The sequence below is a fragment of the Vipera ursinii genome, assembly GCF_947247035.1.
Source record: "Vipera ursinii genome assembly, chromosome: 1".
Classification (NCBI taxonomy): domain Eukaryota; kingdom Metazoa; phylum Chordata; class Lepidosauria; order Squamata; family Viperidae; genus Vipera; species Vipera ursinii.
The window spans coordinates 306,413,388-306,427,997 of NC_139512.1; the positions used below are offsets into that span (position 1 = coordinate 306,413,388).

At 34.8% G+C, this 14,610-nt stretch overlaps 1 protein-coding gene across 3 annotated transcripts in view; it reads right to left on the reverse strand.

The window, feature by feature from the left end:
* The window catches only part of MARK1 (microtubule affinity regulating kinase 1), a 62,932-nt gene that overhangs the window by 5,918 nt on the left and 42,404 nt on the right, over nt 1-14,610 (reverse strand). The window contains exons 11-16 of one of the 3 annotated variants that reach the window (XM_083371716.1): nt 14,417-14,529; nt 9,408-9,561; nt 7,372-7,562; nt 6,388-6,488; nt 4,347-4,508; nt 2,758-3,012 (exon numbers count right to left, since the gene is read on the reverse strand). In XM_083371716.1, coding sequence (XP_083227842.1) covers nt 2,758-3,012; nt 4,347-4,508; nt 6,388-6,488; nt 7,372-7,562; nt 9,408-9,561; nt 14,417-14,529 — 976 coding nt within the window. Of the gene's footprint in view, nt 1-2,757; nt 3,013-4,122; nt 4,144-4,346; nt 4,509-6,387; nt 6,489-7,371; nt 7,563-9,386; nt 9,562-14,416; nt 14,530-14,610 lie in introns of those variants that run through there. The other 2 variants (XM_083371715.1, XM_083371717.1) reach the window with 2 other exon arrangements.

Here is a 14,610-nt window from a genome sequence, read left to right on the forward strand (position 1 = left end):
TAAAATTGTCATTTACTAAAATTTTAATTAACTTTTCCACAGTTGCAGCTCTTCATATGCAATTTATTTTTACTATAGTGGCCAACTTTAGTTTCTTCATTCCCACTCCTACTATCCCTTACATCAATGCTTCCCAAACCTGGGTAAATTACCCAAAATTGGGTATTTCTTCTCTGAGTAATGATACACAAACTCATTACCAATCATAACATGGACAATTAAAGAAGGACTTTCTGATAAGTGGTTTTGGATAATAAAAAAAGTTTGGGAAGCACTGCATCAGTGTTTCTCAATTTAACAACTTTAATATGTCTGGACTTCCAATTCCTAGAATTCCACGGCCAGCATGGGAATTCTAGAAATTTATTTATTTATTTATAATGAGACTTGTATTGACATCCAAACATTCTGAAGTTGTTAAGGCTGAGAAATACTGCCTTACATTATGACTGAAAATAACCATCTGCTAACATACTCATAAACCAAAGTTTTGACTACACTATTGTTTTATTCTACCCATTTGTCATAAAGCATAGGATTGCTTAGACCAGCGTTTCCCAACCTTAGGAACTTGAAGATGCGTGGACTTCAACTCCCAGAATTCCCCAGCCAGCTATGCTGGCTGGGGAATTCTGGAAGTTGAAGTCCACGCATCTTCAAGTTCCTAAGGTTGGGAAACGCTAGCTTAGACCACTACAGCATTCAAGATCCAGGAATAATATTTTTAATTATGCCTCTAATATTTGCTATGTCATGACTTCACACCACAACACTGCAGTTCATGTGATAATTGTATTAGGAATATATTTATCTGCAAAGCTAGGGTACTAATAATACCCGAAAAAAATCCATATTAAATTTATATCTTCCAGCTTCAACAGCTCCTGTTTAGGAACTTAGTACCATTTATTTAATACTCTTTTTTTTAATGCAGTGGTCTGACAGAAGTTGTCTTGGGGCTTGGAAAAACAATTCTAATAATGCTTCATAAATTTGATTCTACTCAAAACTAATTACTCAATATTTACCCGTATATACCATAAAGAGCCTATATTGTTATATATTGTGAATTTTAATTTTATATTCAATACAATTACTTTTATCTCAATATATGTATGAATCCATTATGCTGAACAGAGCATCCATTTATGTAAATGTATTAATTTATAATTTATTATTATTTCATTCAACATTATCATTAAGTATTTAAAACACTGTCTGTGTAACTGTTGCATGGCATGCGACCAATCAAATGAAATGTAGCATGTGCTTGGTATTTTCCAGCAAACAATACATAGCTTTGGGATGATTGGTTCCGATGTCATCCAAATCAACAAACAGTTGATTTATTTGCAAGTTAACCAGAAGTTTTAATTTAAGCTAGTCTATCTTAGTTCCCTTCTATTGGTAGTTGATCATTGCATTTTGACAGCACCATTTTTAACATGATTCAGTGGGCTTCTATAGATACCCACTGAATTGCTTTCAGCTTAATGGGTCACAAACTCTGCATACTTGATATATGCAGAAAGTTCCATATATAAGTTAGGGCGTATTTTAGATATATTGTTCTCTGTTATATCAAATCATAAATATGCCATGTGATCTAATATTATGTCTAACAGATACTCCAGATGCCACTAATCATTTGAACACTAAAGAACACTTGTTCGTGAAATATGTTTCTCAATCTATTACACATGAGAAATCAAAAGGCTGGGTTAAAAAATATTGCAATCATAACAATTCCAAACAAAAACCTTGAAGCTGTATTACAAATATCTAGATACCTGAGGAAGCTTAAATGTGAAGTATGAAATATAAATGTGAGGTGCTATGGGCCAAGTTCTGTATTGAAGTGATTAAATAATGTATTTCAGAAGTGAAAAGTGCTTCATAAAAACAGAATATATATGGTACAAAAAATAGTCAGTGTAGAACTCCCTCTGCAACTTAAGGCATTTAAACAAGATTCGTAATGTATGTGTTTAGAAAGTACTGTCTCAAAATGACACCTTGTTTTGAAAATACAAATGAATACAAAGTGAAAATCACTTTTAACATTCGGAATGTTTAACTAGATAATAAGTGATTTGGGATTTAAAATCTACCCATAAAGTGTCTTCTGTGGTCTAATGGTTTTAGAGTGTCTGCATTCATTAATTTAAATTTATATTGTCTGCTTTTCAGGAGAAAAGGCTCATTTTAGCCAGTGCTTAAAGTACTGCAGCAAACAGTAAAGCATTTTGTCCTGTGTATGAGAGATAAGAGTTACAAAGATGATGTCTACGTTTTCAATGTTTAGAATTTTACTTAAAATACAAAGAATCTGGAAAATTAGCTTAAAGTTTTAAAATAATCATGAATACCAGATTCATGCAGTGTAGACATGCCGAAACAGAGAGATGCTCGCCACAATTCCTTTTGTTGAAATGACATCCATGTAGGAATCTTGTGGTAGAATTGGCTTTTTAATGTCTAAAATGCTAGCATGCCTATTAGCATTTTCACATACATTGGCCAATACCATACTAAATGTTACATGTCATGCAAGAATCCAAGTAGTAATGGCATCAACAAATAAAGTCATAATTATTGTATCCCAAATCATGAGAATTTTTGGGCTTCAATGGGGCTTCTAATGAGTTGTCAAAACAAAGCACTGACCTGAATGAAACCTGCTTAGTTTTAACAGTAATAGCCTCTTATTTCACAGTTTGCAATAACCTTGAAATGAAAACAATGGTTCTTACTAACCTGCGGGCAAATTTGGAAGTTATCTTGCTTATAATGCCAGTTGATGTTCCCCTTCTAGTTTGAGCAAATGTTCCCGTTTCGTGCGATGGTGAAGCAGGTGGCCCATTGTAAGTGGCATTGCGCCTCTCCCGTAGCTGCTCGCCATGGAAAGTGCTTCGGCTTGAACTCCCCCGAGGAAATCGAGTTCGGTCTGGGGTGGTAGTGCTAATACTGTGAGCAGATGGGGAAGCAGCAGGTGCTCTTTGAGTTGCGCTACTGAAAAGGCAGAAGAAAGTTTAAAAAGCAAGAGCAAAAGAATGAAACGAGTCCAGGCTTCTATTATGATTGGCACCTCTCTTAAACTTATCCTTGACTAAAACTGAAGTTGAAAATGGCATGTGTTCTCAGATTACAGATTCAAAATAAAACTACAGTGAATATGGCAAATAAACATTTGGATACCTTTTCTTTGGCAGAAATAATTGTTTTCAAATGTTTCCTATAACCAAAAAAATGGCTATTTTGGAATGTTTTTCTTTATTATAGAAATCTTCTAGCTCAATGATAGTCTAGGTCTTTGCATGTACTGCATATTGAGTTCTTAAATTTTTTTCAGTAATATTCAGGTCTAAAGACTGGGAAAGTCAGAATTTAGTTCATATCACTAAAGAAATCAAGGTTGAAAAAAGGTGGGTATTTCAGCAACTAAAATGCAAAATTTAATTCCAATCACAAAGCACTTACAGAAAGAAAGGTAAAAGTTTAGTAATGCCCCTGTTTTGAGTATTACTGAAAATCTCAATTTATTACAAACCTTATGCTTTTGAGTTAATGTGGATTGCTTATGTTTAAAAAAAGCTTATTGAGAGAGTCAGTTTATTTATTTATTTATTATTGGGACTTATATGCCACCCTATCTCCCGAAGGACTCAGGGCGGCTAACAACAATAACATATAATAAATACAGAAGTTAAGATAAAAATTAAAATTAAAGGCCTCTGTACAATAAATTAAAATTAAAATAAATTAAAAGTTTAGAAATACTTTTGAAAAAGTACAGTCATGTGTATGCAAGTTATTGGTTTCACAAGCATGGAGTGTATTTTAAAATAGAAAATTATTCAAATTCTTATATATTGTTTAAAATAATAGTATTTCTTGGTTTGTTTTGTCTCGTAGAACTGCTTATAATTAAAGTAGTGTTAAAACCAGTAGAAGTAATGTCAAAAACATGCGCAGAAAAAAAACTACTTCTCTTATGCTCCCTTTAGATTTTCATTTTCCAGCTTACTGACTCCTCTGCATATTTCTTTCCATAACTTTACATCTGGTTTCATATTTATTTCATGAACTGCTTTCCATTCTGATCTCACAAAACTCTTCCGTTCTGTAGGACCAACCTTCTACCTTAAAACAATCGAAACATTTTGTCCACTGAGTGATCAAGAAGATTCCAGCCTCATCACATGAGATCACCAACCCCAAATATGTCTGCAATAGAAATTTCAGAGCAACACTGTGTTGCCTATGGCATCATTTCTAATAATATACTAATGCTTTTTTTTACAGTCTCCTGACCAGGAAAATAAATACTATATTTTGAAAAATACCTTGGTCGATAAGTTTCAGTGCCATCTTTGATAGTTGGAAGTGCAACTTTTATAGGATGACCAGAGGCTGACATTGATTTCTGATGTCGAGGTCGTGCAGAAATGGCAGAAGGGACCGCAGAGCCAGCAGAGGGAGTACTACTTGCGGACATTTCTGTTAGGCTTTTATTGTAGGGAGGAAGAGGTTTAGAGGAGTATCTTGAAATAAGATGTAATCTAGCAAAGTAGTTGCATGTAAAATTTCCAAAGAAAGGTTACACCTTTTTTCTTTTTCTTTTTCAAAAAACAAGGTTAAAGCCTAGCCATAAATATCAGCTTCTAACAAGAAATGCTGCAAATGTTTGTACTGGCTCAAGTTACAGGCATAATATGGCAAATATTGCTATGTACCTTCATCTTGTTCCTCCCCAAAAAACAAAAAAAGAAGCTTGTGAAAGGAATCTTTTCACTAATGACATCATTTATGTCTCAATCAAGGGGGAAAAAACATAGTATTTTTAGATTTGGTGATGGAAGAGGCAGAAGCATATTAATTAAGATCCACTTAGCAGATTTAGAAAAGTATACCAATAAAGGAGAATCATCTCTTACCCAAACTAATGTATGTACCCCTCTAATTAGGAAAAACAATTATGGTTGACTTCCTTGATCAACCAAAATAAATGCTTTGCACTCCTTGGCACAGGTCTATCATGTCATTCATAGATCCTGACCACTACTAAGCTACTAGCAGTGTTTTAAATTAATCTGTCATTCTGAAAGAAGGCACATCTAGACTTCATTGCAAATATAATAACTGATTTGAGAGCACCCAAAAACAACTATTTATTCAGGGAGAATATTTCTGCTACCTATGCTATGTTTTTATAATTTCAGCATTTAAGAAAATTATGTTTTTCTTCTAGATCTATCCAGTTGAGTTTGTGCAGCATCCAGAATTCCCAGCTACTACAGGGTGTTAACAGTGCTGGTTAGTAATTCTGGAAGTTGCAAACCCACAATACCTGAAAAATATTTATAAAACCTTTGCTTTGTTTTGCTTCTGAAATTAACTGTTCTCAAAATCCAATATATAGTCATTCCTATTACTGAAGGAAGGGGCACATGGCTAATTGTCATAGTGTAATGATGAAAGGTTAATATTTTATTAAGTTTTATTTAATCAGTGAAGGTTGCACCAGATTCAAGAAGTTATAATACTTCTGCCTGCATTCATGCAAGCATCTACAAGGTTGCTTCATTATCTTACTGTCTCATCTGGCTCAGTCAGAAGGCGTAGGACCCACCCATCTTCCTTGCTATATTTTCTCTCACTATTTTATTTTTTTTCCTTGTCTGCTTATTTGAAGGTTCTTTCTGATTGTTGCAATTTCTGCAAACCACTAAATTAAAAAAAATGTGTTAATCTCATGGAGCTATTATGGTAGCTTTAAATAGGAAAAGCAAGAAGAGGGTTTTGCACTTTGGTCTGTTTAGAAAATTCAGGGGTGGAGGGGAGAGAAAGAAGCAATTAGTAGAAACATAATTAAGGAAGGCAGGTGTAGAAGAAATGAACAAGGGAGAATACAATGCCTCTGTGGAGGAATGACAGGAAGTGTCATATCATCTTTGCAGGTTTAGCATTCCAGCTAACTTGGTAAATAGATCAAGGGGAGAGTGTTTTGAAAGAGCAGCAATTTAATTTTTGCTGGCATTTTCCAAGCTGACCTGTGCATTCAGTTGACAGCTTTCAATAAGGACAACAAAGGGACCAACAGCAATTATAGCCCACAGTTACAGCATTAATCACTGGTGTATGGCTTATGTATTTATAATGCTCGTGCAGCAGCAGTTGTACATAGAAGTTTACAGATCAAAAATTAGTTCTGCTCGGGAATAACGGAAGTAACATCGGAAGAATGCTGTTGGTGGCTAATTGGGCTTCCCTTAGTTTCCATTTCCCTACAGAACCTGCTTAAATTATTTGTTTCCAAACATCCTGCATTATGTTGAATGTGAATAATTAGGAGGTCTTTGATTCTGGGGAGAAGGGGTTTGGTACCTGTTGTCTTTCCCATTCTGAATGGCAGAATATTGATCTGTAGAACGTTCACAGACATAGGTGTTCCTCCGTGTCATGCTAGTTCCAGAAAACATATTGTTCTAGAGGAGAGGTTGACACAGATTTACACATAAATACAAGTTAAATAATGGCAGGATGAAAAAGCCTAAGTTTACGGTATATATTATCATGCTCATAGACAAGAGAAATGTCCCCTTATTTCTCTTTAAGAAGTCAAAGGCTTTGACATTATATGAAGAGAGCTTCAAGCTCTCATTATTAAGATTTCAAAATGCAAAATGGTAGTAATGATGAACAGAGTCCTGAAGGGAAATACAAATTCCTTATAGTCTCTGGCAATAGCTACTGCAATTATCTCCTAATAATAGGCCTCAACGACTATTCACACTTTTAATTAGCCTCTAAAGGTAAAGTTAAAGGTTCCCCCTCACATGCGTGCTAGTCGTTTCCAACTCTAGGGGCCGGTGCTCATAAGCTATACTTTGCATTCACAGTAGAATGCAACATCAGCACAAATGATGGCGTAAACTACAGCAAACAATTGATCTGGTGGCCAGGGTAGTTATGCTGGGGAGGAGAGGGAAATTCTCAGATTCAAAAAGAGTTATCTGGAAGCTAAATAGGAAGTATAGGAAGGTGAGAACTTGGACAAACGGACAATGAGAGATCAGGTTCCAACTGGTAACCATAGAACTTTTCCCTCTATGGGTAGGGTCTTCTTTTCAAGGATTAGTTGAGAGATGCCAAAATATAAGCTCACCTGCAAATCCTTTAATAATCCAAATGTCACAATTATTTTTGCTACTTAAGATATTGTTACTACTTAGGTTTTCAAAATCTTGCTTAATTTTATACGCTAACACCAAGCCATTTACATAAAACATTAAACCAAACAATAATGATAAAGACTTGTTAGGTTCTACAGAGAACTGACAGAACAAGTGAATAAAATATTTCACTTACGCTTGGAACAATTGATTTTTTCCTTTCGGGGCCTACCAATGGACTTGCTGTCACCTCACTTTTGGACCCAACTGTTGTGCTGCTCAATTTCCGTGGCGTTTCTTTATCCCATTCTTCCTTATATTCACTCTCCACACTGTTTGCCTGAGCTCTTTTCGAATACGAGACAGCAGGAGGGATGGATGGGCCAACTATGAAACCGAGAAAACATCAATGAGATAATGTATCACCTTCAGTCAGTTTGATAATTATTTACATTTGCTGAAATACAAGCAAGGCAAACTAATATAAATAAGGCAAGAGCTATTCTATTTCACCCAGATTTTACCTGAAAGCAAGTTTTAATTTATTTTTTACTGACTTGAATAATTTTGTAGAAGCACCTCCCCCCCACAAAGGGAACCTCTAGCCTTTGTACATAAACTTCCCAAAATATTAATGGCTGTCACTCCATTTATAGACATAGTAAAGGATTTTTTAAATTACATCTAACCATTTTTATGGAAATGACAAGTAACAGCAGTTATTTGGTTATCACTTTTGATACGCTTGTGTATAAAGTAAATTTTTGAAAGTTCTGCTAGTATTCCAAACATAGAGAAACTCACTCCAAAGATGTTTTCAAATCTAAGATACTGTATTTTTAAGAATTTACCTTTCCGCATCATTTTCTCTAAGTTAATATATAAATATGATACTTTGTTATATTTAGAATTCAATTTTAATTTCAAAATTCAATGAAACAATACAGATCCAAAAGTATATTGCATAATTACAAAAATGAGGTAGACTAAGGGCAGCTGATTCAAACATATTACGGCCCAATGTTTTAAAAGATTTAAGCTCACTAATTGCTTGGTTCATGTATATTTTCTGTAATATGAACATAGCTGATAGGGGAAATAATTTCCAACCTAGCACCCTCTAGTACCATTTCAAACATATCTGGATATTACACATTCTACCAGATATAGCAGTAAGATGAAATACATAGCTTTGAATAATTTTCCTCAATAAATAAATAAACATGTTTAATAGTTTTTGAGTTCTCTTTATCTAGTTTTAGAATTCTGTGGAAAAACAGATGTTTTAGGAGATATTTATGCAAAAATATTGAAAATTCAAATAGGTTCACAAATTTGTAAGTGCCACTATACTCATACCCCTTCTTAACCCATCTACATTCTGTTTTCTTTCTTTTCTGCAGTTCCCACTGAAAGCTTGTTTCAGAAAGAAAATATTTGCACACCCAAAGTTTGGTACCATGTTAAATTGTATGTTTTAACAATCTCCTGAAATACAGAAGTTAAACATGAAATCTTTCTGCAAATCTGAACAAGTACTTAATTTTTCTGCAAGAAAGATTACAGATTCAAAATAAAACTACAGTGAATATGGCAAATAAACATTTGGATACCTTTTCTTTGGCAGAAATAATTGTTTTCAAATGTTTCCTATAACCAAAAAATGGCTACTTTGGAATGTTTTTCTTTATTATAGAAATCTTCTAGCTCAATGATAGTCTAGGTCTCTGCATGTACTGCATGTTGAGTTCTTAATTTTTTTCAGTAATATTCAGGTCTAAAGACTGGGAAAGTCAGAATTTAGTTCATATCACTAAAGAAATCAAGGTTGAAAAAAGGTGGGTATTTCAGCAACTAAAGTGCAAAATTTAATTCCAATCACAAAGCACTTACAGAAAGAAAGGTAAAAGTTTAGTAATGCCCCTGTTTTGAGTATTATTGAAAATCTGTGGAAAAAGCTCAAACAAGAAGTATATGCCAGGAGAAATAGTGATAAATACGGACCAATTTGCTTTCTTCAAAGTTCAAATAGCTACAGACATAAAAAGAAATGCAAATGAAAACTACATCTCTCCAGTAACCCAAATTATATTTATACAGACAGCTCACATGATAAAAGCACCATGATGTGTTAAGCAATGTTCAGGAAGGTGTTGTTACCAAGCCCCCAGGAAAGAGAACACAACTTAAAATTATATTCTGCTACTTTACTTGATTGAATGCTATCCCCACCATGTTCACTGAACCGACGTTGTTTCTGATTGGCTGATATACTCCGTTGGACCTTCAGGTGAGCAGGAGATTGCATAGAGCTGTTATTGAGGTCACTTCCGGGTCGAGATCTTTGACTCAGGGTACTACTGGATAGAGTCTCGCTCCCCTCACACTGTAAGGATAAAAAACATATTTGGAAACCAAGCTCATCTCTCTCTCTTCTCAAAACATACACTATTTCTTTATTAAGTTTATTTAAATCAAGGAGTACTTCTAAAGTCACATTAAAACAACATTTATTACCAAATGACCTTAATTGTGGCTGGAGATTGCAGATTTTTTTTCATAACAAGATTTCTTTATTGCTGATTATAGTGAATTATAATCTGAAAAAGAATTTTTATAGGATGATGCATTGTTGGCACTTAGCACCTGATAAATTGTATATGGGAGCGTATGTTGGAAATGTAAACAATCTGAAGGTACTTTTTATCATCTTTTGTGGAAATGTAGAAAGCTAAGAGTTATTGGAATCAGATATGTCTTTTAATTCAGAAAATTACTATACTGATTGAAGCCAGCAGCTTTTCTTTTAGGTTTGATGGCTAAACAGATTGAAAAGAAAACATGCAGTTTTGTTTTTCTATGTGAAAACAGCAGCAATTCTTTATGCACAGCTATGGAAAGGTACCCAAAATGGAAGAATGGATGGTGAAACTAATAAGAGTTGGTAGAGATGACAAAATTGACTGTGTCCATTAGAGAAAAAAACCTTATCTTCATTGCTACCTGGAAACAATTATTGGACTTTATATATGAAATGAAAAGAAATGCAATTTTAGCCTTGGGATTTGATGACTAGATGTGTTTATTGATTCTAGAAGTATTGTACATTCTGATTTAATTTAGTTCAAAAGCTCACCTGTTTTCTGTTTGTATCTGTACTGAAGAAAGTTGTAAGTTACTCTTTTTTGTAGCTCTTTATCTTATCAACTGCACCCCTAATTTTGCATTTCCCCTTCCCCCTTTTATTTTTTTTTGTCTTTATACCTTTTCTGAAATGCAATAAAAAAGAAATGTATAAATTGTTTTTCAAAAAACAATTAAAACTTTTTAGTGCTATAATGCTTCTGATTATTTGTGGGTGGTCACCTTAATATATGCAATATATGGGTTGTTTAATGTTACTATTTTTATTATTTTCTTGTTTTTTTACCTTGCTGTAAAATATTCAGAGTCTCACAACTGAGGTAGTTTACAAAGACTGTAATTATATAAATAAACATCAGTTACAGAAAGGATAAGAAAATTCTTCAAAGCTTTTCCATTCCTAATTACAGTCCAACAAGGATGGCTTTCCAAAAAAATATAGAGAAAAAGAAACAAAGATCAATCACAGAAAGAAAGATGGTTGTTTGTAGTGAATGATCATTCTTTAATAAACAGGTCCCTGACTTATGAAGCACAAGCTTGCATCCATTGATCCAGTTTATAGACTGCCAGCCTCTGGCAGCTTGTTTCCTATGATAGCTGGCTTGTGACAAAGAAAAGCATTTCTTGCTTTTATTTCTCAATTCACACAAGGGGTGGTGGTACTAGAAAACACCTTAAGAAATCAAATAGCACCAACATCTTTATTTTTAATCATTTTGCACTATAGGAGAAAGCTTTCAAACAGAGTAGAAATTTATTATTTGGGTATAAATGAAATCCTTGCAACACTCTTAGTGTTTATTTTAGGCAGATACAACCCATGAAATGTTAATATATTAAGCAGGTCAAGCACAATATGGTAGCCTCCAAAAGAAGTGGAGGACTACTCCCATAATTGTGTGAACTGCAGTTCAACATACCAGAAAGATTTTAGATCAATGATGGAAACCATTTTGGGGTTGACACATCAAAAATTCAGACATTGCCTAATTCGACTCTGCTGGCATATCACTACCACCACCTCTGCCCAAACAAAAGAAAAATAATTCTGTACATTTTCATTTCTTTTTAAATGCAGCCCAATCATGTGCGTGATCCCCAGGATCTGGCATGCACTGCTTATTTTCAGACAATGTTCTGTTTCTGTTGACAGGCCCCTGCTGCTTACCTGAGGCTGTGCTCTCACATGCTCTCCCTGGAGCCTCTGCAAATTGCACAAAGATGGAGTGTCCTTTCACACAGTTTTCAGAAGCTGCAGCAGAGCTTTCTCTGAAACTGCTTGAAGACTGAAAGCCTTCTGGTGGTTCTGAAGGCCACATGAAAGCACACCCCATTATTGTACGATCTCTGTAGCCTCCAAAAACTGCACAAAAGCACGCTTCTTTCTTGCACTACTTTTTAGAGACTACCAAGCCCATGTGATAACATGGTTCTCTTGCAAGACTTCCAGAGGCTGTACCAGGATACACCCCATGTAACCAAAAGTCATGCAAGAACAGGGCTGCTTTTAAGAATAAAGGGTTGTCTGGTATTGATGAATGCTGGGGTGTCACTCGAAACATCATGGCTTGCCACCTTTGGCACATATGCCATAGATTTGCCATCACTGCTCTAGGTTATGAAAAATTGGTATGCCACTAGTATTTAGTATTTTCAATGTTATATACACAATAATGATGACCTCGAAATTATTTCAGCCTTGACTTAATTTACTCAAGGATGCCAATGGAGAGTTAATAACTGATTCAAACTCAAAGATAGATGAAAGGTATGTTTGAAACATTGTACAGTAAAGATGTCAACATCCAACATACCTTAAAAGATATTTCCTACTTACAAGAACTTCTAGTACTAGAAAATGAAATTAGATCAGCACTTTGGTCATTATTGAGTTGGAAGCTTACAGGAACTGATTGAATATCACCAAAATAAGGGCAAGCAACAGAACAGACAGTAATGGTTATAAACAAGCTATGCCAAGAAATGTGGAGAACAGTGTCCAACTGCTTGGAAGAGGTCAATCAGACATGGATTTTGGAGAGAAATTTATCCAAGGGGTCAAGGTGATATATTTATCACAGCATGCAAATATTATCATTAATGGAGATTTAACTAAACAATCTGACATTCAAAAGGGTATGAGACAAGGATGTCCCTTATCTCCCTTGTTGTTTATATTAGTGCTGGAAGATTTGAATATAGGTATCAAAGAGGATGAGAAGTTAATGGGCATAGAAACCAAAGAAATTTATATCCTAAGTTTTTAAGATAAATATAAATCAAGATTTTCTATGAAGGCATCTCTTGAGTGACATCTCAGGAAGCTTTTTTCAGAAATGAAATAATGGTGAGCCCAGACTGGTGGACCTATGGTCAAATAATAACTTTCATTCAAGGTGAATCTAATCTTAAATTTAAAAAAGAGTTGGAGTCATAAAGACATGTCTGTTATTGGTTTACATATACAGATAGTTCTCTACTTACAACTACAACTGAACTCGAAATTTCCATTGCTAAGTAAGACAGTTAAGTGAGTTTTGTCCCATATTACGACCTTTCTTGCCACAGTTGTCAAGTGAATCAGTGCAGTTGTTAAATTAGTAACACAACTGTTAAGTGAATTTGGCTTCCCCATTGACTTTGCTTCTCAGAAAGTTACAAAGAGTGGGACACTGCAACCGTCATAAATACAATTGCCATGACTCAACTTCCAGACAACTCTACCTAGATGACTGAGAATCTTCATCGATATATTGTACAATAACTTTATTTGCTAGGAAAAGCTAGCAAAATTATGCTTAAGATCATCCAATGCAAATCAGAGCTCTACATGGAAAAATGAAATCACAGATGTTCAAGCTACAATTCCAGAAATTCTCATCGTTCTCATGAGAAGCCACAGTATGTACAGAGTTAAGTGAAACAGACTGGCTCCAGGTTGGCAAAGGAGTATGACAAGGCTGCATATATTAAGGAAAGCTGGATTGGATGAAGATGGAAAACTAGAGGGAGAAACATAGATAACCTGCTCTATGCTGATGACACTACACTGAGGGTTGAAAATGCAAAGGCTCTGCAAACTGCAAATCTGCAAAGTTAAAGATGAAAGTAATAACAGCTGGAACAACCAGCTTCAGAATTGGCAATGAAGATAGTGAAGTGCTGGATATCTTCTTTGGATGGAAACTAAAGAAGGAGAGAAGCAACCTAGAACTAAGGAGAAATTTCCTGACAGAACAATTAATCAGTGGAACGACTTGCCTTCAGAAGTTGTGAATGCTCCAACATTGGAGGTTTTTAAGAAGAGATTGGACAACCATTTGTCTGAAATGATATAGGGTTTCCTGTTTGAGCAAGGGATTGGACAAGGAGACCTCCAAGGTCCCTTCCAACTCTGTTATTCTGTTATTCTCCTTCTTAGGATTAGCCATCAACAGTACAGGAACAAGGAGTCAATAAATACACCACAGACTAGCACTTAGTAAATACCCACGAAAGCTTTGGAAAAGATATCCAAATGTTGTAAATATACTCACAGAGATCAGAATTATACTAATCATGGTATTCCCTGTGACACTCTATAGAAGTGAAAGTTGGATTTGAAGAAGCAAATCCCCATCTCATTCTACTGCATGCATAGATTAAGCAAAAGTTTTTAAAAATGGCTAGTGTATAAATTCTCACCCTGTGAGTTTCAAAGAGTTGTTTTGCCTATTAGTAAATGCTATGGGGAGATTAGGGTAATACAAAGCACATTTGAAAGGCTTGTGCAGCTACTTCCAGGGTTATCCCTGGCTGTCTGCACATTTCAATGCACAAATCCTTTATTTTCCTGAAAATGAAGCAGAATATTTGTCAATGTATGTATGTACCCACACATTCACAGGGCCAAAAACAGCCTTTGAAGCTGTTCTAAGTGAGGTAGTTCCCTTAATATTTCAAGAGGAGATAACTTTATTCGTATTAAAACATTTTACAAAGTATCCTTTTCAAAAGTTTACACAAACCTAGATATTATATTCTATCTCCTCAAATTAGAAATGCAAAACAATTTAAAATAAAGGTAAAAATAAAAATAAATAACAGTAAATTACCTCAGGTGGTTTTCTCCCTAGAAGCAAATATGTAGCCATTACTTCATCATATTTTTGGTTTACTAAGGAGTCATGAATTTCATCTCTTGCAAAACCCATCGTGACCATTATATCTAGGGGGAAAAAACAGAATTTATTTTTGATAAGACTATCTGAAATATTTAGGCTAACATAAGGGCGTTTCCTAATGTACT